Source organism: Eucyclogobius newberryi, unplaced genomic scaffold (assembly GCF_026437365.1).
Source record: "Eucyclogobius newberryi isolate DKJ021-1_F unplaced genomic scaffold, fEucNew1.0.hap1 SCAF_8, whole genome shotgun sequence".
Classification (NCBI taxonomy): Eukaryota; Metazoa; Chordata; class Actinopteri; order Gobiiformes; family Gobiidae; genus Eucyclogobius; species Eucyclogobius newberryi.
In genome coordinates this window covers 12,105,772-12,131,469 of record NW_027316500.1, presented here as the reverse complement: position 1 = coordinate 12,131,469, position 25,698 = coordinate 12,105,772, and the positions used below count along the sequence as shown (strand labels likewise).

The window sequence follows — 25,698 nt, the reverse complement described above, 5'->3', positions numbered from 1 at the left end:
GATGCAGATTTTTGTTGTAATACAGTTCTAGGGTCTAGTAACTAATAGATAGAATTAGATTAAACGTTTGTGAATTTATCTTTGGGATTTTTTATGGCAAAGTACAAATTTGGTCCTTGCTCCCTGTGTGGGACTCTGACATCATTAGAGTATAAAAGCTAATGAATCTACTCCATTTTCTAGTTTTCATGGTCTCCAAAAAACAAATGTGATATTATCCATTCTTCAATACATCTCCACCTCCAGTACATACACATTTCTCCTCATGGCACTGAAATGCACATCAAAGCTGTGTTAAGTTTGATGAACCATTCTTGTGTGTGACTTGTATTTGAGGACATGGACATAGATGTGCAGTGTTGTGTGACTCTAATGACAACTCTTTCACCTGCACCTGTTTCATTATAGGTGTTCTGCTAATTACAGACCCCTGTGCCACCGGAGTGCTGAGTTCACTGAGCCTTTATAATGCACTGAAATGACTGCGGTTTCACCCCAACTCACCTCTGCACCGCAAGCTTCATTAAAGATGGAAAATACAAGCATAAGTGTGTGTCTCTTTGAAGTTTCTTTTTGAAGACACTCAATAGACACCAAACGTCTTCACAGGTTAATTGTCCTGACAAAGGTGTATGTAGGTGTATAATTTGGGTGTTTAAATCGTTCCTCTATTTTCAGGTGGAAAATATGATTTAGGTGTAAATGGCACTAAAATACTAAACACTAAAATGTATGACTAAAAGTCACTTTAACATGAGTTGATAAGAAAGATCAACAGTGACACCTCCTGCAAAAAGAGAAAATTACAGTATCAGATTTATTATTTTATTTTAAGTTTTTTGTAACGCTTCAAATCTATAAATGGGTTGAGAAAATATATCTTAAAATAGTCTAAAGGCTTGTTCCAAACAACAGAAATGATAATAGAAAGCAAATGGATTAAAAAACAAAACAAAAAAGAACTGGGATGAGCCCCCTGTCCAACTAATTTAGATAATGTCCCACCTATAATTGCAGCGGTATAAAATATGTATAAAATAGTGATGATTATAAAAAACATAACCTTTCTGTGTGATAAAATTGTGTAATTATTGCTTTTACTATGAAAGAATATTATGCTCGTATTTTGACGGGCGCGGATGAACCGGAAGTGAGCTTGTTGACGCTCTGTGTGGAGCTACAGATGCTGGAGCTCGATGACTTTTGTTCAGATATGAGATTCCAAGTCTCTGCCTCTCATAACAAGTGACTTTTGCAGCGATGCGTTTGTGTCGGTAAAGTATGCAAATGTTTGATGGTAATTTTGGTAATCGTGTGTAGTCTTACAGCATAAAATGCTAACATAATATCAGTTTAGCTAGCCTTATAGCTAATGTTTTTAACCCTAAACCTTTATTGTATACGCACGTTCACTTTCTTTCGCTCTACATTGCTATTTGGCAAGGGATAATAGTGGTCAAATCGTGCTCTTTATGTATAAGTTTTCCATTTAAACAACGGGGATGACACCTCAGCAATAAACCAGAAGTGAAGTTGCTGAAGTGGGGATTGCTCTTTGGAAAGTTTGAGGTTACGATTGCTTTTTCTCTTTGGTCAGCATCATGTGAAGACTGTTCCTCATTAGTTACACACATGATGGTCCCGTTAGTTTCTGAGGAGAGTTCTCATGACTGCCAACCTTTGTACTTCTGTAATGCGCAGGTTATAGCCCTGTGTTTGTCTGTGAAGGTGGAGAGACTTTACTTCTGACCATGAAAACTGTCTCATGACTTTGTTTAAACACACATGCAGACACTATCTGCCTTGATGCTGACTTAAGATGGCATGAAGCAGAACTAGGCCTGCAATAATGAGAAGTATTTCCTGTGTTGGTGCTAAATGTTGCACTTAAGTCATGTTGCAAATCAGTGTTTATTAAAGTAAGGCTTGTTTATTTGCTTTTCTAGACTGATGTGATGACCCAATGAAGACCATGGAGTTCTTCTATATATGAGAGCAAGTACGTTACACTCGGATGTCACAGTATTATATTTGCAGTAACCATTACGTCTTAAGGCGCTGGTACAGCTGGCAGCCCGGTGTAAACGCTCTCTCTTCTTTCTCACACTTATTGTGCTTTATCTCCTATATGTTGTAAATATAATTAGTATATTTTAACTATTTTACTGTACGATAGGGACACGCGCTGGAATAGTTTTTTAATTCGACTGTTTTTGACTTCTTTCGGCTGGATTTGAGCGTTTTTCGTTGCGTTCGTTGTGTTGTTGTGACGTGAGCTAGCTCCGAGCGAGCCCACCAGCCCCCCCCCCCCGCGCCCTCCGGCCGCGCTAAAGTACGGCGTGTTGTCGGTACACGTTTATATACACGTTTATATGAAAGAGGAACTTCACGAACGATCGGGACACGCACTGGAATCGCTTTAAATTAACTTGTTTTGACTTTATTCGGCTGGATTGAGTGTTTTCGTCGTGTCGTTGCGATGTGTCTTGGCTCTGAGTCCCCCGGCCCCGCCCCCCGGCTCCGGCCCCGCCCCCCGGCCGGCGCCGTACCGCGTTTACACAAAGGAGGAACTGATGAAACTGAGGAGAACAGTCGTCTTACCCGGAGATCGTCACGTTATCCCGGCGGACATCCTAAGGAAAACGCAACGAAGCAGACGGGCTGGACGTAAACTCCGAGAGAAGAGAGGAGAAAACAGGAAGTCGGTTCCCGCCGTAGTCATGGGTAACGTGAGGTCCCTTCAAAATAAAATGACGGAAATAGCGAGCCTCATGCGGTCCCAGAGGATTTATAGGGACAGCAGCGTCTTGATTTTCACAGAGACCTGGTTAACAGCAGAAATGCCAGACTCTATTGTAGGTTTGGACAATTTTCATCTGCTGCGGGCGGACAGAACTAGAGAATCCGGGAAGAAAAGAGGTGGAGGTCTGGCGGTATATGTGAACACGAGCTGGTCCAAACCCGAACACTGCACAGTGAGGGAGCAGCTATGTACTATCTGCCCCGGGAGTTCTCACATGTGATTTTAATCGCAGTCTATGTGACCCCGTCTGCCAATGCTGAAAATGCTTGTGAAGCACTGCTCTCCTGCACTTGTAGGCTGCAAACACAGCACCCACAGGCTCTCTTCCTCATCTCTGGTGACTTTAACCACGCTTCTCCCTCTTCTGTTCTACCAACATACACCCAGTATGTTACCTGCCCCACCAGAGACAATAGAACATTGGACTTGTTTTTTGCCAACACCAAGGAGGCTTATTCCTCTTCCCCCCTCCCTCCCCTGGGCAGCTCGGACCACAACCTTGTACATCTGAGGCCTGTGTATGAACCCATCGTGCGCAGGCAGCCTGTGGTGTCCCGTGAGGTGAGGATGTGGTCTGCTGAGAGCGAGGAGGCTCTGAGGGACTGCTTCAGCACCACTGTCTGGACTGAGCTTTATGACCCACATGGGGAGGACATCAACACCATCACAGAGTGCATCACGGACTACATCAACTTCTGTTTTGAGAACATTGTTCCCTCCCGGACGGTGCGGTGTTTTCCAAACAACAAGCCATGGATTAACCGTGAACTGAAGGCTCTGCTGAAGGAGAAGAAGAGAGCCTTCAGGTCAGGGAACAAGGAGGAGCTGAGGACTGTGCAGAAGGAGCTGAGGAGGAAGATCAGGCAGGCTGAGGCCGGCTACAAGAGGAGGATGGAGGAGCAGCTGCAGCAAAAGAACATTCAGGGAGTGTGGAGGAGCCTGAAAACCATCTCGGGCTTCAAAATCCCCCCTGCCCAGACAGAGGGGGATCTACAGTGGGTGAATGATTTAAATGCTCACTTCTTGAGGTTTGATCGGTCACCCGCCCCTCCCCCTGCACAGCTGCATGCTCCCTCTTCCACAGCTGGACAATGCCCTGCATCTGTTCCTCTTCGCTTATCTGCCCCGGACCATCAGCTCCCCACTTCGCCTGGACTCACCCATCCCCCCAGCACACGGTCCCCCTGCCAACCACTGACTGTCACAGCAGCACAGGTGAGGAGTGAGCTGAAGAGGATTAAAGTGAGGAAGGCAGCAGGACCTGATGGCATCAGCCCCAGGCTCCTTAAGTCCTGCGCAGATGATCTGTGTGGAGTTATGGAGCATGTCTTCAACATGAGCCTGAAGCTGAGGGTGGTACCACAGGTCTGGAAGACCTCCTGTCTGGTACCTGTGCCTAAGACACCGCGCCCCAAAGACCTCAACAGCTTCAGGCCAGTGGCTCTCACGTCCCACCTGATGAAGACACTGGAGCGGCTAGTCCTGGACCACCTCCGCTCCACCTTGAGCTCAGCCATGGACCCGCTGCAGTTTGCATATCGGTCTGGCATCGGAGTGGAGGACGCCGTCATCTCCCTGCTGCACCGCTCTCTCTCTCACCTGGAAAAGCCTGGCAGCTCTGTGAGGATCCTGTTCTTCGATCTCTCCAGTGCCTTCAACACCATCCAGCCGCTGCTCCTGAGGGACAAGCTGGAGACGGCTGGTGTGGAGTATGACCTGGCAGAGTGGATCCTGGACTACCTCACAGACCGACCCCAGTTTGTGAGAGCCCGGAACTGTGTGTCTGACACTCGGACCTGCAGTGTGGGGGCGCCCCAGGGCACTGTCCTCGCGCCCTTTCTCTTCACCCTTTACACTGCAGACTTCAGACATGACACGGACAGCTGTGTCCTGCAGAAGTTCTCTGACGACTCTGCCATCATCGGACTCATCACGGACGACGATGACGCGGAGTACAGAGGACTGGCGCAGGACTTTGTGGACTGGTGTCAGCGGAACCACCTCCTCATCAACGCGGGGAAGACCAAGGAGATGGTGGTGGATTTCCGCAGACGCCACCCCACTGCCCCCTCACCAGTGAACATCCAGGGACGGGACATTGAGAGAGTGGACTCATACAAGTACCTGGGTGTTCATCTGAACCACAAACTGGACTGGACTCATAACACAGACGCACTGTACAGGAAGAGCCAGAGTCGGCTCTACCTCCTGAGGAGACTCAGGTCTTTTGGAGTGACAGGGCCACTCCTGAAGACCTTCTACGACTCTATGGTGGCATCAGCCCTCCTGTACTGTGTGGCCTGCTGGAGCAGCAGCATCACAGAGAGGGAGAGGAAGAGGCTGGACAGAGTCATCAAGAAGTCCAGCTCCGTCCTGGGCTGTGCTCTGGACTCGGTGCAGGAGGTGGGGGACAGGAGGGTCCTGGCTAGATTCACATCTATGCTGGACCATGAGTGTCACCCCCTGCAGGACACTCTCTCTGCTCTGGAGAGCAGCTTCAGTGAGAGACTGATCCACCCTCGATGTGCGAAGGAAAGGTTCCGTAGGTCTTTCCTTCCTGCTGCTGTCAGACTTTATAACAAAAACTGTTAGTACTGAACACTCGCAATACTGACCTAACCTAATACTGATGTGCAACTCTGTCATATGTGCAATTGCTGTTGGAATTCATGTGCAATTCATGTGAAATTCATGTGCAATCTATGTGCTGTCGTGACACATATTCATGTGCAATTACTGTCGTGATCACATGCAATGGTATTTATGTATTTATTTATTTATTTGTCTATGGGAGTTTTTATTTATTTATAGGAGATCTTCTACTGAAAGTGTTTTTCAGACTTCCTATAAGTGATCTGTTCTTCTGTATCTACCTCTGTATCTACCTGCGTTGCACCAATGAAATTTCCCCATGTGGGACAATAAAGGAATATCTTATCTTATCTTATTAGAGATGTGACAATATGCATCATCTAGATATTCATGTCACAGCATGATATTTATTACGATATTGAGAGTCCCAACAGAATTGTAGAAATGCTACTTTTTCCTTAACAATACTTATGTGTGAATCATTCTGTCTTATTCCTAAAATTAAGATTAGAAAGAAGAAGAATAAAAAGTGCTTACCAAGTTATTTTTTCACTTTGTCTGCACTGAAATGGAGCTAAAGATCATGGTCTATGTAGTTCCCTTTTGTTTTTTAGCTGTTCCTGCAAAAAACTGCATTCAAGCAAAGAAACTTATTATTCAATGTGTTGTAACGGCCCACGATATTATTGTGAGACTTTTGGCAAAACAATGTCTCGTGTCTTTTCTCTTATTGTTACATCCCTAATATTCTCTAATAACCATTGTAAATGAGTTCTTGAAAAGTCTTGACATAATCTAATACCGATATGTGATATTTCTGCAGTTGCCTATTAGCACTATTTGCTGTTACCAGTTTTAAGATTTTTGTTTGTGACGCCGTGTAACTTTCGGGAGGTGGTACGTAGTCTGCATGATTCTATGGAAATTGAAACGTTAAAAGTATACTTCTTAACATTATCCATGGAGATTGATACTGTATGTTTTATGCCATACTGTGTAATGTGTAATATATATTATTCAAAGACACAACATTTCCATAGAATTGAGCAGCAGGAGCCTCATTTATTGCTTATTTATTTCCAATTATACTCATTAGGCTCTTCTAAAAGACATGTCGGATTCACTGAGGACAAATGGGACTGACACGTGCGCACACAGAGACAAATATCTGCAAAAATGTCAATATCATGCCAATATGATATCTGGGAAACGCTCTGACTTCACCGATACCGATATTAGAACCAATAAATTATTGCCCATCCCTCAAAAACTGTACGGGTTTATAATTAAAATTTTATTTTCTTGAAGTATATATATTTTCTTTGTATAAATTACTTGCTTTCTATAACTTGTATTCTCTTTTGACAGGTTTTCCATCAGAATAATTTCCTACATACCTCGGGTCATCTTGCTTTTAAAATGGAGGCTACAGAACCAAGTCTAAACTCGGCCTATCTCCCCTCTGCTTTTGTGGACCATGACTCTCTTGAGGAAAATCCAGACTCAAGTTCAACTGCGTGTCTTCTGCCCGCTCACTCGTCAGTCCCTCTGCCCGTGCGCTACAGCCCCAAAGACTCGTATAATCTTGTGTACATTATCTTCTTCCTCATGGGCATTGGCTCTTTGTTGCCCTGGAACTTCTTTATAACAGCGAAACACTATTGGCTCTACAAGCTCAGCAACCACAGCATTCCCAACAAGCCCGACGAGGAGCGGTCCGACCTCAGTGTAAGTGTGGTGTCCAGAGAAGTGCATTTAGATTAGTTTATGTATTTAATGAGACAGTGCAGAATATGCATTAACCTTAATTGGAGAAGTCGGTCATTTCCCACTTGAACATTACAGGTTCTGACTGAATGATCTCGTATGTACACAATTTGACTAATGCTAATCTGTAGGCTGAAGGAATGTTAATTGATCAGCATGTTAACTATCTAATCTTGTAACTGATGTTTACATTGTTTATGTGGTAAGGAACCGCTCAAAGCTGCTGTTTGTGGTTATTATCGTTGTTTTAACACGTGTGAAGTGAATGTACATTATCAAACGTGTATGTTTCTTCCCAGTCAAATATCTGAACATAAAGTCCATCTCTTATTAGATTATGAGTCATAAACATGTACTATATTACCAATGCTCTCCATCAGAAATGAGACAAAGGGTCCTTTGCATTCTGGCAGGGGCGAAAGAGGAATGCATGACTAAACTACTAATAATCACAGTCTTATTAAATGTCCTTTCACTTCCTTTTATCTGAGATTGTACAAAGTGACTGAAGTGACTGTGACTGAAGTCCCCAAACCTGAGGAAAATGATCTTGTTTTTACTTGTTTTCAGGACTATTTTGAAAGCTATCTGGCCATCGCGTCAACTGTGCCTTCAGTTCTGTGTTTGATCCTCAACTATGTCCTTGTCAACAGGTTTGGTTTGTCTCTTAAAGTTACAAACAGCTTGTTACAAAGACCCTTTTGTTTTCTGACCATTTACAATGTGATTTTCCTTGATTCAATCGTTCAGTTTCACCAGGATTTAGATCAGACTGTGTCAACTTAAGATCACTTTCCTTACATTTTAACTTATTATAATTATATAGATGTAGTTTGTTAACATGGGTACAAAGTAACATAGTTAGATCAATCTATCCATCTATATATAATATATATATATATATATATATATATATATATATATATACATATATATATTGCATAATATATTATATTATATATACGCGCGCGTGCGTGTATATATGATTAATGTGTGTATTATATATGTGTATATATATATATTTATTTATATAAATATCTATGTATGTCTGTCCATTATAACAAAATCTTTTCCATATTATCTTTAATATATCGAGTAGAGGCTGTTAAAACCAGTAATATGTTCTATAGTTTAAATATTCCTCTTGGGAGTTAAAACTATGTTAACATTTTAATAATATGTAATATCTATTTTTTAATTCAATTGTATTCACAATATTTCAGTGTAATCATAAGTAGTAATTCCCCTGTCACATTGATACAAAAACGTTTTAATATTTACTGTCTGTCTTGTTTCTTGAACAGGTTGTCTCCAAAAGTGCGTATCCTGTCGTCTCTGGCGGTGATCCTGGTGGTGTTTGTGGTGACCACGGTCCTGGTGAAGGTGGACATGTCCAACTGCACCAAGGAGTTCTTCGTGGGGACTTTAGTGAGCGTGGCCGTCGTCAGCGGAGCCTCAAACCTTTTCTCCGGCAGCGTGTTCGGCATCTCAGGCCACTTTCCCATGAGGATCTCCCAGGCCCTCATCTCAGGTACAGACAAAAGGCTTGTTTTAGTCAGCTGTGTTTAGTCAGTACAGTGAATGTTTACAACGTGTTTACGAAGTGATTACGATCAATAAATAACTGTCAATTTAGTCATAAATATTCTCTAGATGCTTTCAGTCACCACATAATTCAACCTTTATGTGGTTGAAAATGTTTTTGTTATTTTTACTCATTGTACACTGTTTGACTAGTTGACTAATCGACAAAAATTATTGCTTACTCGTCGACTACTAAAATAATTTATTGCAACCTTTTTCCGCAAATTTTTTTAGCCCATTTCCGTCTTACTCTATATTGAGTGTGTGTTTCAGGCCAGGCCATGGGAGGAACCCTGAGCGCTCTGGCGTCAATAACGGACCTCGCAGTGGCTAAAGATGTGACTGACAGCGCTCTGGCCTACTTCCTCACCGCAGATGTCTTCATAGTCCTCTGCATCGTCACGTACCTTCTGCTGCCAAAACTGGAGTATTCAAGGTCAGTGTGACCAGGGGCGCCAGGTAAAGAAGTAAACCTGAATAATTGTCCTTTTTTATTGAATCTGGATCCAATCATTTTAAATCCATGATCTACTCCGGCTTTTACATTGGGAGCTCCACAGAATTAAGTCTGTCTTGTTTATTTCATTACTTAATATTGTAAGCCTTGTTTTTGTTTTTTTATGATGAAGAATGTAATCAATATAAGGGATTTTTGTTGCCATATTGCCCAGCTCTATTGAATATATAGTTGCTCAATTCTAGTAAACGTTTCTTTCTTTTTTCAAACCAGCCACTAGATGGTGCTGTTGTAACTTTGCTTCATGGATAGAGAAGAAATTGCAATACACAAGTCATTTCTTTTTCAAGTATTTGTCAAAACTATTTGAGGCCTATTGAATAATCTGTTGTAACAAACTTGGCAAAGTTTATGCAAGTACAAATAGCCTTTTACATTTGGACATGTGACACAAAGACCTTAAGAGGAAGGTTATTATTATTAACAGGTTATTATTGTGACTAAAATGGTTCACCTAAATGAAAAAAAACACACACAAATTTTAATCAGAGGTGGAAAGTAATGAAGTACAGAAGTAAAAGTACTGTACTAGCTATCTGTACTTTACTGTAATTTTATTTTAATAAGTTATTTTTACAGCATATACGTATTGTTTGAATGGTTATATTTTAGCTTGTTCTTGGTGATGTCCTGCGTATAGCTTTAAGCAAACAAAAGTAAACTCATTAAATTGATTTAAACTGACTTTCGATGACCAAAAATCAGCACAATTCTTGACCAAAATCACCACATTTACAAGTTCTCATCAGTTCTAAAAATCTGTGAAATACTGAAATACTTGCAGCTGACTGATAGTTGAGTTGTTTTCCTCTTTGTCAGACACTACATGTTGGCCGCAGAGTGCTCCAGTGCAGTTGTGATAAATGAGGCGGGCGGCAGAGTCAAAGCCTCTACTCCGCCTCTGCGGCCCATCCTCAGAAAGACCTGGGTCCTGGGCCTGTCTGTCTTCTACGTCTTCTGCATTTCCATCATGGTCTTCCCCGCCGTCTCCTCCGGGATCCAGTCGGTCAACCAGGCCAGCGGCAGCGCCTGGACCACCACCTACTTCACCCCTCTCACCAGTTTCCTCTTGTACAACGCAGCAGACTTTTGTGGCAGACAGGCCACGGCTTGGCTTCAGGTGCCGGGACCAACCAGTCGGGTTTTGCCGGCGCTCGTCCTGTGCCGCTCGGCTCTGGTGCCGCTCTTCATGTTCTGTAACTACCAGCCACGGGACCACCTCCACACAGTGTTATTCACACATGACGTGTACCCCATAGTGTTTAACTGCCTCCTGGGGCTGTCCAATGGCTACCTCGGGACTTTACCCATGATATACGGGTCAAAGGTTGTGTCTCGAGACTTGGCAGAGGCCACTGGAGTTGTGATGTCGTTCTTCCTCACGTTGGGACTGGCGTTTGGATCGGCCTTCTCTGTGCTCATTGTGCACGGCATTTGACAAAACCATGTTTGGAATGTGGTTGAACTGGACCGAACTGAACAGACTGTAGGTGCTGTAACACCGCAACAAAACGCTTTTTTAACAAAGACAGTGACATTAAATGAAAATGTCAAACAATACAAAATAACAGTGTAAAATGTTTACACTGTGTTTAAGTGTCATAAATGTAATTTTAGTTTGTTTTCCAGTGAAACTCATGGATGGTAATTGTGTCTCATGGCTCTTTGGGTCGTGAAGTCACTCTCTTGGTCCAATTAAAGGAAAAACTACTGAGAAGGAAAAAGGATCTATCAAGCGCCGAAAAGCGTGAAATAGTTGAATGCTTTGGACAAGGTATGAAAACCTTAGTTATTTCATGAAAACGTAAACGTGATCATCGTTCTATTTAGAGATTTGTAGCTGATTTAAAGCACACACGGATTTGCTAAAATGCCATTACAAAGCAGCAAACAGGTATTTTTTTTAAATGTATTTTTCCTGCTGTGTGAAGCACTTTGAATTGCCTTGTGTATGAAATGTGCTCTACAAATAAACTTGCCTTTCCTATTTGAGGCTGCTGGTGCTTCTGAAGTCCTGTGAACATCAAGGTGTAGAATCCTCCAGAAGCTTGCAGTTCTGCATAAACCTTCTATTCAACCACCTTTAACTAAAGCTCACAAGCAAAAGCTCCAGTGGGCCCAGAAATACATGAAGACTAATCTTCAAACAGTCTTGTTCACTGATGAGTGCCGTGCAGCCATGGAGGGTCCAGATAGATGGAGTGGTGGAGGGTTGGTGGACGGTCAACATGTCCCAACAAGGCTGTGACCTCTGCACGGAGGAGGTGGAGTCATGTTTTGGACCAGAATCTCGAGGAGAGAGCTGGTCGTTCCCTTTAGGGTCCCTGAAGGTGTAAGAATGACCTCTGTAAAGTGTGTGGAGTTTCTGACTGACTTTCTTCCATGTTAAAAAAGAACCGTGTTTTCCATAACAATCCTCTTCATGCAGCAAAGACATCACTGGTTGCTATGGGCATAAGAGAACAGTTCACATCCAAACAGCAGCTTTGGGAGGCTATTCTGACATCCTGCAAATACATTTAAGCAGAAACTCCACAAACTCACAAGTTCAATGGATGCAAGAATTGTGAAGCTCCTGTTCAAATGTAACTTGACCTGTTCAGACATTTGGATTGAAAGCGCTTTTGATTTCAGTAAATATGACCTAATGCTTCTAATATAACCCATGACAAGTTTCACTTTTTTACAATAACATGGTTTGAAACGCTGTTGTGCATAATAATTTGGAACTGTGCCTTTTAAGTTTTTATTTTTCAGAAACACCTCATTGTTAGAATTGTACTCCAAAGGTTGAAAATTATTTGGCAAAATCAGAGAAAATATAATTTCCATAATTTGAAAAGGCGGTACATTGAACAGAATGTGATCAGTCTTCATCTCAAGTCATACTTTTATTTTTGAAAATGCAAATTGTAAATGTCTACAATTAACCTGAACTGAAATACTAATTTGTGCCAAAATATCTAAAAATCATAAGTGTCTGAAACATTTGGAACAGAGTGCATCTCTTTACAAAGTGTAAAGAAACTTGCAGTATAATCTTTCAGGCATGTTTTAGATTAACGCTATTAACCAAAAGACTGCGCATAGAATATCACTCATTCAACTTCAATTTTATCAATAAATTGTTCAAACATCCCATTAAAATAAAATAAAAACAATCATAACTTCTGTTTGGAACGCTTTATTGTCAAAATGATTGGAGTTGGTGGTTTCAATCTGATTTAAGGATTATTCAAGTAGTGCAAAGATATGAAACATATCCTGCTGCAACAAATGGGGAAATCCTAGAATGTCACTGATTTGACATTAAGAGAATGTTAATGCCTTTAATTTTACACAGAACATGCACATTTCAGGTCAGTTTTGCCAAAGAAAATACAATTGCAAACTTCAAAAATCAGCATGACATGTCACGTCACTCGGTAAAACATGAAAAACTAACATTTGAATTTCTTTACATACACTCAAAAACACAAGTTCTGTTACAAAATGAAACATTCAACAGTTTCAAAAATCCAGTGAAGTTTTATGGCCACTGCAAATAAAATCTTTAAAAAAAAAGAAAAAAGCGCAGAAACGAAGTATTTGGCCTCCGGGTTCACATTCGCAGCTCCTGAATCTCCCACGGTCCGGATCGTACGTCCAGTCCCTTTCCACAGAGTCGTCATTCAAAATATCCCCATGTTAATTTACATGTTTAATTCATTATGTTAAAAAAAGACTAAATTAAAAGTGGAAAGCAGCAACAGTAATTTGAATTCCCAACATAGAGACTTCCTCTACCACACGTGACGTCTGCAGTGATCCACAGCCTGAGGAGAAGACACAGCATTTTGACCATTTTAGAAACATTTAAAACACTGTAAGAAATGTTTATATACACCTATTAATCTGTGGAGGTTTATGTAAACGCAACTTTATCATGGATCAGTCAAGCCATTCAATTAGTGACCAGTTAATGTACAGACTAAGGGCGTCTATAAACAATTACTTTAAAGTGAAAGTGCATATGACAGATTGGAACCTTTTACCATTTTAAGATCATTCAATTTCAGATTTTCCTAAAAAATTTACAAATTTGATTCCAGCTTAGCAATTTCGTAGGTTTATCATTTTACTTCCTGTTAAATCATGACATCAGACAACGACGTTTCACCTGTTACCTAGCAACTACAAAACAAAACTAACTCGGCTTTCAATGTTTTATCAGAGACAGTTTATCAGAGAAATCATAAAAACAGGAATATTCTTTACAGTTTCCATTTTTCAAACGAACGGCTTTGTTGCCATGAAAAGCCTACTCCTGAAACAGTGAACTCTGAGCTCTTACGTTGCAGCGAGTGGCCGTCTCCATGCTCTGGCACCAGAATTTGGGTCCCCAGCTGCACTGCTCTGTTCCCAGCAGCCTTTTCACCGCTTCAGGGCAGGCTCCCACTTTCTGTTAAGCACATAAACCGTTAGACCGACAACAAAACGCTCACCACTGACACTTGATCATCATGACACACTTGAAATTAAAACTGAGGCTTCAAACGCCTTACCATGCACACAAAGTCCGGGTCCATCATCTGGAGCAGGAGTTGGACGAGCATCGGCTCGTACTGCTCGATCAGCTGTTTACACTGTAAAAAGGGCAGAGTTACTGGACTGAATAAGTAAAACATGGCATTGGCAGGCGTGAGACCGACCTCGTCTTGGTAAGGTGGTGGCAGGAAATTGCAGACTTTCTTCACGGCGTCCTCAATCTGGGCCTCGGTGGCGTTCTGCTCCAAAATGCCATCGATGTAGTTCACGGCCAGTTTGCACACGTCGCAGTATCCGCCGACTTTGAAGCGAGTCTGATCGAGGGCAGCTACGGAGGAAAAACACATGCGATTTACTAAAAAGGAGTTATTTTAGAGACCCCCGGCCTCAAACACACTCAACCCTAAAACCTCTGTAGGTGAAAAGATGTCGTTATTGTGAGGCAGGTTTGAACAGACTCTTTGTCTGAACTCTGAAGCGTCCGAGTACCATGAAAGGCGCTATACAACTGATTATTATTTGTATTATTTAACACTTTTTAGCATCGTCAGCCATTGGTTTTCTCTAGATTGTAAATAACCGTATCGGCCATGAAAAGAACAAAAACACAATATCGATACCAATTTACTGTAAATTACTTGAGCTTTAATTACCGGTACTTAGAAATCTTTAAAGTTAGGGATGTGACGACGGAGCAATATACCGATAATCATGATCCGAATCGAAGAAAAAAAAAAACTTTTTTTTAACTGCACTTTTAATAGCGTTAATAAGCATAAACAAAGACTTTATTCGTAATGAACAAATTGTGTATTAAGAATTCTGCAGTAGTTTACTATTTAGTACCCGAAAAGACTGCCATTCAAAAACACAATGTTGATATTTGGGACGTGTGGAGAATCGTGAGCCCATTTTGTCACACAATCACAAACAATTTGACTCTATGAATAATCATCAATATATCGGCCCAGGACGTACCCATAGATCCGCCGCTGGAACCAGAGCAGAGTCCCATGACGGTGCAGACGGTTTTGGGGTCGGCCTGCTGCACCAGGAGGTCGATGATGGCCTGGCCGTACGTCTCGATCAGGTCCTCGCACTGTTTGGTCAGAGACTTTGGCAGGAGCGTGCACACCTTCTCCACAGCCTGGATCACCTCCGCCTGCAGAGACAACCAAGTATCAAGTGTATCAGTGCAGAGGCCAAATACTAAATACATTTCTTTTATACAATGACCATAAAGCAGGAACACAAAAGTAAGATCTTTGAATAGGGGCTGAAACTAACAATTACCATTAGTAGTAATTACCAATTATTTATTAATTTATTTTTCGCCCAGTTTAGAACGGAAAAATACCTAAAAATCCCAGAATGCAATGCCACTTTAGAAGATCCCGATTGCACACAAAGGTTTCTTATCAAAAACACTAAATATTCATGTTTCCCCGTGTCGTTTTGAAGCAATTCCTGCTCAGAGCCGTGAAATCTCTTCTCTCCGCACAGACTCGTTTTAAGCCTCTGTGCACAGGCCAGATAACGAATATTAGATGACTAAATTAGTCGCCGAATATCTGACTAAAAGGCAATTTGTTGCAATGAATCGAATAACGTGTGCCCCGCTTTGGATCAACTGTAAAAAAAAATCAAATAAATGCACCTCTGTCACCTGGTCTTGCAACATCTGCTCCAGCTGCTTCATCACAAATTCACAGATCGTGCACGTCGGGGAATCACGGACTCTGACCATGTGCTGAAACACGAGACGCAAGTTTAGTTTCAATATGAACTGGTCCTTTGCGCTCTCAGAAGCACAACTCTCTACAGCGCACCTTGTTTTCCTCGACCTTTGTGGCGGGGAACAGGCTGAACGCCGGGACACTTTTAGCAGCAGGTTTGGCCACGGCCGGCAGCAGACTCATCATCGGGGCGGACTTCTTCATGGAGGCGCAGAAACCACCGGCGCAACAGATTTCTTTTGGAGTCTGAATCAAATGAACATAAAATCAGGTTCAAACAAGACTTCTAGTTGAAAAGCTTTAAGTGCATATGACAGGTTTGACTACACGCGTCACTCAAACACGTTCCCCAGTTTGGGTGACGTTTATAATACTACGTTCTTGTTAGACACGAGCAGCAGATGTGACATGAGAAGGTGATTTCCACAACTGTTACCTAGCAACCACATTGTAAAAAAAAGGTCAAAATCCATAAGAATTGCACAATAGTTATGAATCGACAAAAGGACGTATCGATAATCAAAATATTATGATATTGTATCGTCGAAAGTCTCAATAATATTGAATTTTAAGCTCCTTCATTGTGAACTTCATAGACTGTGATCCAGACATGAATACCAGTTTTTCAGCACTTTTACATCTTATTATTTTTAGAATACAGACAATAATGATTTGCAGAAATGTTTATAAAGGCATTTTTAAAAAGGAAACGTAGTATTTCTATCATTGTATTAGTCTCTCCACTATATCGCAATGCATCACCTGTTAACGCAAAATGAATAGTGTGATAATATAGTTACCTCCCTTTGACAAACATTAACACCTGAAAGCACCTTTACTTTGTCAATGATTGTTTGAACAGTTTTGAGTTTGAAGTTGCTGCATTTTTTTTAATGAAATCTCACTTAAAAACAGATTCAGTTTTACTTCCTGTAATTTTCAACTCTGACTTTTTTTACCCCTTGACAAACTGCGACCGGACTTCTGTAAAAACTGTGAGAAACATGTAATACAGGTTCAGTCACTCCAAACTAAATCATCATTTGAAACTCATGAGAACCTGTCGTATGCACTGTGAACTTGAGGCACGACGTTTCATTGACACAAACTACGATTTCACTACGACGTCGCCGAACATGCAAAAAAAGGCAGCCGAACGCAGCCATTTGCTTCACACCGGACAAGCTTTTGCACATGCACCAACTCACGCAAGCACATGTACTAAATATCTAATCATTCCGACACTATTTGGTAAGTGAACATGAGACAAATCAGACGTGGGTTGTTTAGTAGTGGACAGTGGTAGTGACGTGGGTTAGGACAAACGCGGCGCTTGTTTCAACCGCATCATTAACATGCATCTCTACACGCGAGTGAGTGACACCACGAGTGACCGGCACAAGAAGCGGGAAGTTACAGGAAGCGAGGAGCACATAAAGACCTACCTTTTCCTTTTGGGACGGCAAATGCAACCCAGAGCAGAGGGAGGCGGAGCAAGATACATGAACGGGAAGGAGAAGAGGAGTGGAAGAAAGAACACAGGTGAAAAAAAGGACATCATAATGATAACTCAGTTGGTCACGAGCCAGTAATATAGTCGTTAGAATTAGCATGGCCTTTAAACTAATTGCACAGTTGCACATTAGAATAACTGGGTTGTGATCAACAGCCATGGCGTTGACGCTTTCAAGTACATGAAAACAAATTCAGAGACGGCACAAAGAGACGCGCGGACAGAAGACTTTACCTTCTTCATGAACTCTTCAATGACCATGGGTGCATACTGGCTGATATACTGCTTGCACTGCAGAAAGAACATCGACAAACGTAAATAAAAACACAACTATCCAGGTTAAATTGTGTGACACTAAGCTCACCAGGTCAGACAGGCCGGGTCCCAGCAGGTCGCACTGCGCCTCGATTTTGGCGATCAAACCGTTGACGTACGAGCTGTTCTTTTTCATTTCAGCCTGAGCGTCTCCGAGGAACTTGATGCAGTCATCGCATACGACGTTGTTGTCCTTTTGTCGGGAGGGGGGAAACGGGCACAACGTTTAGAATTCTCCATCACCACTGATATAAATAGACTTTCTTACCTGTTTGAGAGTTTCCTTTTCGGGGCTCTCCTGAGGGAAGAGAAGCTGAGGCATGTTGACGATGAACGGGCTGACGTCTTGGGGCAGATCCATTTCGGGGATTTCGTTGGACGGGAGCTGTTCCTTGGCCTTTACTTGGGCCAGAGCGGCCTCCTGAGAGCGGCACAGTCCCATCGCTCCACAAACGATACTGGGGTCCTCCTAAACCAACAAAACAAGTCGTCACATGAACAAACAACTAAAATGGGAAAAATCAAATCAAAAGGCTGCAAAGAGAAAATATAAAACCTTGGCAGTGGAGGAGGAGTTTGTTGTTTAACTGTAAATGTTAAAACATAGTGAGCCTATTTTTAATCCTATAGTTTACGCACACCCCCTAACACTTTTTGATTTTATTTGTCGTTTTATCATTGTTCATTGTTTTATGTTGCACCGAATCAAGTTCCTATGTTTGTGAACCCGGTTCATTAGCAATGGCAATAAACCTTTTCCAATTCTGATTTTCTGGTTCTTTTAAAAGTATTTTGTACAATATTAAACCTCACCCAAGACATTTACAGGCACAGTTCTGACAAAATTACATTCCAAAATCTGCTTTTGACAGAGGTTCTTTAACTTAAAAAGAACTGAAGGTGGCCGCGTACCACCTAAAGGACCTCCCTTCACTCCCTTACCGTCAATAATATTCAGCTGTACTAGACCAACATATTTACTCAGTTTCCCCTAAAGCCCATTACACAATTGTACACGGAAAAGCAATAATAATCCTTTAGTCTCGCTGCGAGAGGTGGTTTTGGGAACAAATGCGAGCTGATGCATGACAAACCAGCTCAGTTGACTAATGCCCTTTTCCTTTAATGATGAGAAAATAAACTTGTGAACCAAATGTAAATGAGCTCAGCCACAGGGTTTAATGACACAGAAAGCCCTTTGTACCCTTTACCGGGGCTCACTTCTGCATCAATAGCTCTTATTCAGCGCCTGCACTTTGCACAGTGTCACTTCCCTTCACAATCTGAACAGATTGGCAGGAAACTAAATGCTCAATAGTTTTAAGATGACGCAAAACAACCAGAATTGCTTTTCCTTGGATTGTTGGAAGAAGAAAAAAACAAATCAACCAAAAAACATGAACATTCTCCAGTTTGAGTCCAGGTAGAAGCGGGGAATACATTAATTAATAATATTATGAATGTCATTTTCTTATTATGAGTTTATAATAAATTCTCATGTTTCTACAAGGTAATAAAGTAATATTTCTGTTTCAATTGTCTATGAATACATTTAACAACACTTTTTATTGCCATTTTTGTTTGATTGCTAAAATACTTTTTCATTATTGTTAAAAGTATACCAAATATATTAATTAACCATCATTGTTGCCATACCCACCGCTGGGTCATGGCACAGACTTGATTTTGTTTGAAATGACTGTTCCTTCATAAGTTTCCTTGTTTTGTCATTACTTTATGCATCGTCTTACTTTGGTGCATTTACGTAAGGCTGAATTCAATTACCACCCCCTGCAGGACACTCTGTCCGCTCTGGAGAGCAGCTTCAGTGAGAGACTGATCCACCCTCGCTGTGTGAAGGAAAGGTTTCGCAGGTCTTTCCTTCCTGCTGCTGTCAGACTTTATAACAAACACTGCTCATATGTGCAATTGCTGTTGGAATTCATGTGCAATTCATGTGCAATTACTATGAAATTCATGTGCCATTACTGTCGTGATCACATGCAATGGTATTTATTTATTTATTTGTCTATGGGAGTTTTTATTTATTTATTTATTTATTTATTTATTTATTTATTTATAGGAGATCTTCTACTGAAAGTGTTTTTCAGACTTCCTATAAGTGATCTGTTCTTCTGGACCTACCTCTGTATCTTCCTGCGTGGCACCAATGAAATTTCCCCATGTGGGACAATAAAGGAATATCTTATCTTAATTAGATATTAGAGGGAAAGTTGCGTTTACCAGCTCTCCGGTGATGATACCAATCAGGATGGGGTAGTAGTCGTCCACCATCTCTTTGCACTGTGCAGTCAAACCCTCGTCCGGGATGAGCTGGCAGGCTTTCTCCAGGTATCCAAGAATTTCACCCTTTACACGGAAAAACACACATCATAATGGTCAGCTGATGCAATCCCTCATTCAACCAGATCCAGTAGAAAAAGTGTCAAAAGGAATTCACGCGGTCCAGATGACTTCTCCTTGAAACTACAATAATGAAAGATACACAGGTTTTTTCCCCTTCACCTCTGTGGCGTTGTCCTTCAGAACCTGTCCGACCACAATGATGACTTCTTTGCACAGATCGCAGGGTACGGTTTTCTGTAAGTGCAGGATGAAATGTTAACAACCAGAAACTCAAACAGACATTGTTAACAGTATAGAATGACAGATTAGTCGTACCAGCTGGGGTTTATTCCATACGTTCTGTTGACAGTGAGGCACGGCTCCACAGAGAGAGGCCATCTTTACGTTCTGGCACCAGTAGGGGGGGCCGCGGGCGCACTGCTCTGTCCCCAACAGAGGCGAGGCGACCACTGTAAACAAACCAGGCACAGCTCATGAATGTTGAAAGAAAATTGATTAACTCTTTACATACACACAAAGCTAGAAGTGGGTGATGTTGACAAACTCACCATCTTGATTTTCTTTTGCAGTGATTAATTTATTCCAGGCAATATGTAAACAAAGCATCAGAAAAGAGCCAATTGTGCTTGTAAATGTCTTGCACGAGCGTAAATGGAATTAAAATCAACCACAAAAAGGGGCAGAAACATCACTCACAACTATTGTTTAGACAATTACAAGACGTTCCCGTCTCATTTTGAGGTCACTTTTATGTCAATTTATTTTAGTGTGGAGGTTCCAAGTGTGCCGGTTCCAGAAATAATGAGAATACCCTGGTTGTGGATAGAGAGGATTTTGTACTCTTTATGGTGGATGTTGTAAACTGTGCTGCTCAGACTCAAAGCAGAACTGAAAGGATCAGGATCATTGCTAAAGCTGCAGGGAGATTCCTTGGAACAAAAGAGCTTGATTGGGCAGATATAGAAAACAGGCTAAAGGCGCTAAATGGGAGTCGGAGTGATGGGGGTCTGTTGTTGTTGTTGTTGTTGTTGTTGTTTTATGGCGGTTGGCATCCGAGTGTTGCATTACCGCCAGACTTTATTCCTCAGACGTTTCGTAGTCCTCAGACTCTGTCGTAGTCCGTAAAAGTACTCCTCCCATTGCTTTGGCGTACAAAGCCCATGAGGTCATGATGTGTTTTTGTGACTAGAATAGTTGTTGTGTCAGAGACCAACCGGCTTTATTCCAGGGAGACTCTTCTTCACCTTCCTCGCCCTCTTTGACGTTCGGTTAGAAGTCCTTCTTCCATCACTTTGGCGTTTCTAGGCCCACGAAGTCCAAGCGCGTTAGAACATCCTCTTGCTCCTCATCCTCGGCTCAGTCTCCAACACCCCCCACCTCTATAAACGTTTACCCAGCCCTGTGCTACATAAGTAAGCAACCACAGCCTGACACAAACCCTGTGACTGGATCGCCAGAACGTTCCGCAGATTGAACTCCCGCCCATTATTCCGAAACCACAAGGCCAACCCGGCCCTTTCCCTATCATAAGCCTCACAGCAAATCAGCACATGCTCGACAGTCTCTGGCACCTGACAGTGACCACACAGACCGGTCGGATGTTTGCCTATCCTACTCAGTGACCAATTGCTTTTGGGGAGTCAGAGTGATCAGAGTGAAGAAATAGAGGTGGGGGCGGTCTCCTGTCCTCGCCCAGTCTAGTAGACGCACGGCTACCAAGCAACGACGTCAGTGGAAATATCAAAGGCTAAAGAATGAAGCCTAAAGAATAAAGCTGTACGGCGGAAGCACCGAACAGCAAAGGGAGAGTAAGATGAAGAGTCAGCCCTGGAATAAAGCTGGTCGGACTCTAAAGAATGAAGTTGAAAGAATAAAGTCTGGCGGTAATGTAACACTTGGATGCCAACCGCCATAAAAACAACAACAACAACAACATGTTATGTGTTTATCTAGAACAGGCATGTCCAAACTAAGGCCCGGGGGCCAAAAGAGGGCCTCTGTCCAATTTTTGTTGGCACTCAGCTTCCTGCTAAGTTTGTCCAAACAGCAAAAAGTAGTACTTTTTACTGTAAACTTTGAATTAAAGCATTTTGACCTAATATTAATGTATTATTAAAAAGGTGTGGCGGCTCATGGAAACTATGTAAAATGTATTCAACAAATTCAACGTTGTTGTTTTTTCTGGCCCTCAGCCCTGTATAAGTTTCAAAATGCAGCCCTCTGTGAAAAAAGTTTGGACACCCCTGATCTAGAGAATATAGACTATTCACGTCATATTCTCATTTTACATTTCCCCACCATGTTTTAATATATTTCTAATCTTTACACAGTCAATCTTCTTTCTGCTTCTTGCATATTCGTATTTAGTTTGTCGGTCAAAATTAAAATAATGACACAAATTGATAAACCAATTATGCCCGAGAGGAAATTCGAATGAAAAATGAATAAGTAATTCTTGATTCATTTATTCATCCTTAACAATACAATTAAACCTTCTGCCAGTTGGAGTATAGTAAAGTAGTGCTGCGCTTTAAAAACTAAAAATAGGTGTCATTTAGTGAAATTGTAAAATAATTGTGAAATTGTGTGTTGAAGCGCGACTGAATGCAGAATATTTCACTTATCTAAAGCCCACGTCTACCCCACAAACTTAGGAAATATTTTAGCTGGCCGATATTCTATGAATGCTTCATGATAAAAAAAAAAAAAAAACTATGGAGGAAGTTAAGATCTTGCTGCACAAACAATACTTATTATAGACCGGAATGACATGTCCTTCTAATAATTCATACCAAAGCGGTTACAACACCCAGTCACATGATAATGCAACAACACATCACTACCTATACAAGTTACTAAAGAGCAGTTAAAGCTTTACAGTGTGTGCATTAAACCTGACTTTTCTACAACTGACATGAGGAAGAATAGCATGTCCAAAATTAATATACAGAAGTGAAAGATGAGAAGTGCAGTCACGTGAAAATGGAGAACTCAAGTCAAATGTGAAGTGGGTTAAACGTGAAATTAAAAAGTACAAATGTTTGGAGAAGTTGACTAATAAGGTGACCTTGAGAGCAAAGGACATGACTGAATAAGGATTAATGCAAAAAAAATAAAATGACTGACAAACCTTTACCATAAAAACAAATGTGGAACCAATACATGCACCACAATTTACAGACTATAATGTTAGCTGTGGTCAATACAGCGCAAATAGTTAAAGCTGATAAGGTTAAAGAAGTTAACATTTAGTACAATTTAGTCCATTTAGTCACGTTAGCAGTGGTATACAGACTAGTTTATTGTATTTACACAACTACAAAAATACTGTAATGTAAAATCAAAACGTTTTGAGTTTTAAATTCTTACTTTTTGCAGGGAACTAAAAATGGAAATAGTTTTAAGTCATTAGCAGCAGTGTTTATCGTTAGCATTTAGCCACTTTGTAGCTAAAATTAGCATTACACAACAACATACAGGACAGAATGTGCAAATGTGACTAAAAGACAATTTATGTACAATTCACTTTGAAATAAACGACAGTCTGAACTTTAATACTGTTCCGTGATGAATAGAGGCAGAAGTCGAAACAGTAACCTTTTAACTGGGCTACGTGCTTCCGCGTTGTTGTGAAACGCACTTTTGTACAGTTAACTAATCTCGGTTCTGTAAACGCACATTTACTTTGCGTAGCGTATAAAACATGCGGGTGTGTAAATAACATGCTCATATTTACCTGAAGACACGAAGAGCAGAGTTAGGAGCAGCATGACTGCGCTGTTTTGTCCGTGGGTGTGTTGTGTTGATTCAGAGGCTTGTGCTGCAATGCCCGGGCCCGTCCTGAAGGGGCTTTATGATGTGTGTGTCAGCTGACTGCAGACATGTGACTGTGACAAGGCTCTACACTCAGCAACAACAGACACAACCTTTACTCACCAGTAAAACATGGACCTGCTCTTATAGGAGCAAAGAACAAGCGATTAAACTGTTCTTTGCTCCTAGAAGTTTGAGGAATGTGTGTGCAATGTCATTTTCTTTAATTTTGCTCAAACAAAGTAAATTATTACATGTTACAATATTTTTACAAACATCATAGGAATCAGACATGAGAAATAAACTCCACAACTGTAGTTATTATTCATTCAGTGGCAGCAGACTACTTCTATAGCCACAGCTGTCATTTATCTGGGGCAGACTGACGGAAGCTAGTCTACCAATCTGTGCCATTACCTCATATAATTACACTGGTCGAAATCTTTGATTTTAAGTCCCTTATAATGCGGGGGCAGCAGTCTAAGTAGGGACTCACAGATTTCCCACTCCCCAGACACTTCCTCCAACTCCTTCGGGGATCCTGAGGCGTTACCAGGCCAGCAGACACATAGTCCATCCGGCGCCCAGGAGGCATCCGGAACAGATGCCCGAGCCACCTCAGCTGGCTCCTCTCGACGTGGAGAAGCAGCGGCTTTACTCGGAGCTCCTCCCGTGTGATTGAGCTCAACCCCCATGCCCGGCCTCCCGGCGGAGGAAACTCATTTCGGCCGCTTGTATCCGCGAACTTGTCCTTTCGGTTATTACCCAAAGCTCATGACCATAGGTGAGGGTAGGAATGTAGATTGACCGGTAAATCGAGAGCTTTGCCTTTTGACTCAGCACATTCTTCACCACAACAGTCCGATGCAGCCGCTGCACCGATCCGTCACGCTCCATCCTTCCCTCACTCGTGAACAAAACCCCGAGATACTTGAACTCCTCCACTTGGGGCAAGGACTCCCCACCCACCTGGGGCTGGAGCAGAGAGATCTGGGCAGCAGGGGCCTTGGGAGATCAGATCTCCGGACACAGAAAATGAATGACTGAATGAAAACTTAACAGGATGAATGAAAACAGAATGCTAAAGTAGACATAATTTATTTGTAAATCACAGGACATGTGAAAATAAAGACAATCTCAGCACAATCTCCGGAAAGGGAAAGGAAATGTCTGCAAAAGAAAAGCAAAACATTGTCAGAAAAGCACAAGAAACCAAAACAAATAACTACAGGCATAAGTGTGCAGTCATCTAGCAAGCTAACAAAAGGTAGTAGAAAGCATGTGCAACTTTGACACCTTTAATACTACAATATACAATGATTCATGACATTCACTGAAACAACATAAACAATTCTCGTGTATCATTGTTCTAGTTCACACAGTAATAAATGATTAATTTAGTGATGAACACTGTGCCTTACATGCGAGGGTCAGGGTCCACAGCAGCTTTGACTGGAAACGTTTTCTTCCTTCTTGAGCACAGACGGCCTCACCACGTCCACGTCCCGATTTAAATGATCCATTAAGCTCTTCAAGATGTTGGGCGAAGCGTAGAAATCCACAAGAAAGTATGTGCCCGTGTCGTGCTTCTGATTATGTTTAGTTATCTTATATGGCAGCAGTCTCTCTCCCAGATTCTCCAGATCTCTGACCACGGCGCCTCTTTCCATCAAGGTCTCAACCGTGCGCCGCACTGCCGCCGCGGTCTCCGGGCGCTTCAAAGTCTTCAGGATCAGCGCTAGTTCGTAACGAGGCATGGCTTTAGTGAAACAACACTGATCCGTTTGTAAATGTGCTTAATTTAGCACTGACAAGTAGCCATAGTCAGTTTAAAACAGGTAAATTATTTCAAAACAACCCTCCTCCTGTAACAAGAGGGCATTCGGGGCGACGCATGGTGATGACGTACAAATTGTGTGCCGACGTACAAAAAACGCGTCACACGTTTCCATGTATTAAACGTTATCAATATGAATCAATGTTCTCTTGCAACATATATATATTTATATAGTGGCTTTATATTATGAGAATCAAACCAAAATACGGCGGTAAATGTTTACCAGCCAGTCACTTATACAGCGCGTGGTCTTGGCCGGCCAGGCAATGTTTCTTCATGTGTTTCTCCTTCTCGGGCGCACGCGTCTTTTTTCCACACGCCTTCACT

General features: G+C 41.8%; 3 protein-coding genes across 5 annotated transcripts; 1 reads left to right on the top strand and 2 right to left on the bottom strand.

Annotated features, from left to right (window-relative positions):
* The first annotated feature begins 1,144 nt into the window (after positions 1-1,144).
* Positions 1,145-11,178, top strand: slc29a3 (solute carrier family 29 member 3). Of its 2 annotated transcripts, none has more exons than XM_072437430.1 (7): positions 1,145-1,274; positions 1,947-1,999; positions 6,764-7,123; positions 7,733-7,815; positions 8,467-8,693; positions 9,020-9,182; positions 10,083-11,178. In XM_072437430.1, the coding sequence occupies exons 3-7, from the start codon at positions 6,815-6,817 to the stop codon at positions 10,699-10,701; spliced, it is 1,401 nt and encodes a 466-aa protein (XP_072293531.1). In that variant the 5' UTR covers positions 1,145-1,274; positions 1,947-1,999; positions 6,764-6,814; the 3' UTR covers positions 10,702-11,178. The 2 variants fall into 2 exon arrangements, with proteins under 2 accessions (XP_072293531.1, XP_072293533.1); XM_072437432.1 differs by having other exon boundaries at positions 1,157-1,279.
* A 1,253-nt stretch (positions 11,179-12,431) lies between these two features.
* On the bottom strand, positions 12,432-23,604 carry psap (prosaposin). 2 transcript variants are annotated; one of them, XM_072437426.1, is made up of 14 exons: positions 23,458-23,604; positions 20,037-20,170; positions 19,881-19,955; positions 19,599-19,724; positions 17,623-17,823; positions 17,404-17,547; positions 17,274-17,330; positions 15,620-15,772; positions 15,448-15,540; positions 14,769-14,952; positions 13,955-14,118; positions 13,808-13,888; positions 13,597-13,704; positions 12,432-13,078 (listed from the first exon to the last, which is right to left on the bottom strand). In XM_072437426.1, the coding sequence occupies exons 1-14, from the start codon at positions 23,489-23,491 to the stop codon at positions 13,046-13,048; spliced, it is 1,587 nt and encodes a 528-aa protein (XP_072293527.1). In that variant the 5' UTR covers positions 23,492-23,604; the 3' UTR covers positions 12,432-13,045. The 2 variants fall into 2 exon arrangements, with proteins under 2 accessions (XP_072293527.1, XP_072293528.1); XM_072437427.1 differs by having other exon boundaries at positions 17,623-17,820.
* A 1,009-nt stretch (positions 23,605-24,613) lies between these two features.
* Positions 24,614-25,438, bottom strand: mrps6 (mitochondrial ribosomal protein S6). Its single transcript, XM_072436655.1, has 2 exons — positions 24,956-25,438; positions 24,614-24,704 (listed from the first exon to the last, which is right to left on the bottom strand). Exon 1 carries the CDS (start codon positions 25,289-25,291, stop codon positions 24,965-24,967), a length of 327 nt encoding a protein of 108 aa, XP_072292756.1. The 5' UTR covers positions 25,292-25,438; the 3' UTR covers positions 24,614-24,704; positions 24,956-24,964.
* Positions 25,439-25,698: the final 260 nt, after the last annotated feature.

What these genes read in the sequence shown, in the direction of transcription:
- mrps6 (XM_072436655.1), bottom strand. Translation starts at nt 25,291, where the DNA reads ATGCCTCGTTACGAACTAGCGCTGATCCTGAAGACTTTGAAGCGCCCG.
- psap (XM_072437426.1), bottom strand. Translation starts at nt 23,491, where the DNA reads ATGCTGCTCCTAACTCTGCTCTTCGTGTCTTCAG. An exon ending in TGAAGGACAACGCCACAGAG is followed by an intron (nt 19,725 to 19,880) that starts GTGAAGGGGAAA and finishes TTCCGTGTAAAG; the next exon opens with GGTGAAATTCTTGGATACCT. An exon ending in ACCCGGACTTTGTGTGCATG is followed by an intron (nt 13,705 to 13,807) that starts GTAAGGCGTTTG and finishes TGTGCTTAACAG; the next exon opens with AAAGTGGGAGCCTGCCCTGA.
- slc29a3 (XM_072437430.1), top strand. Translation starts at nt 6,815, where the DNA reads ATGGAGGCTACAGAACCAAGTCTAAACTCGGCCTATCTCCCCTCTGCT. An exon ending in AGGAGCGGTCCGACCTCAGT is followed by an intron (nt 7,124 to 7,732) that starts GTAAGTGTGGTG and finishes ACTTGTTTTCAG; the next exon opens with GACTATTTTGAAAGCTATCT. An exon ending in AACTATGTCCTTGTCAACAG is followed by an intron (nt 7,816 to 8,466) that starts GTTTGGTTTGTC and finishes TTTCTTGAACAG; the next exon opens with GTTGTCTCCAAAAGTGCGTA.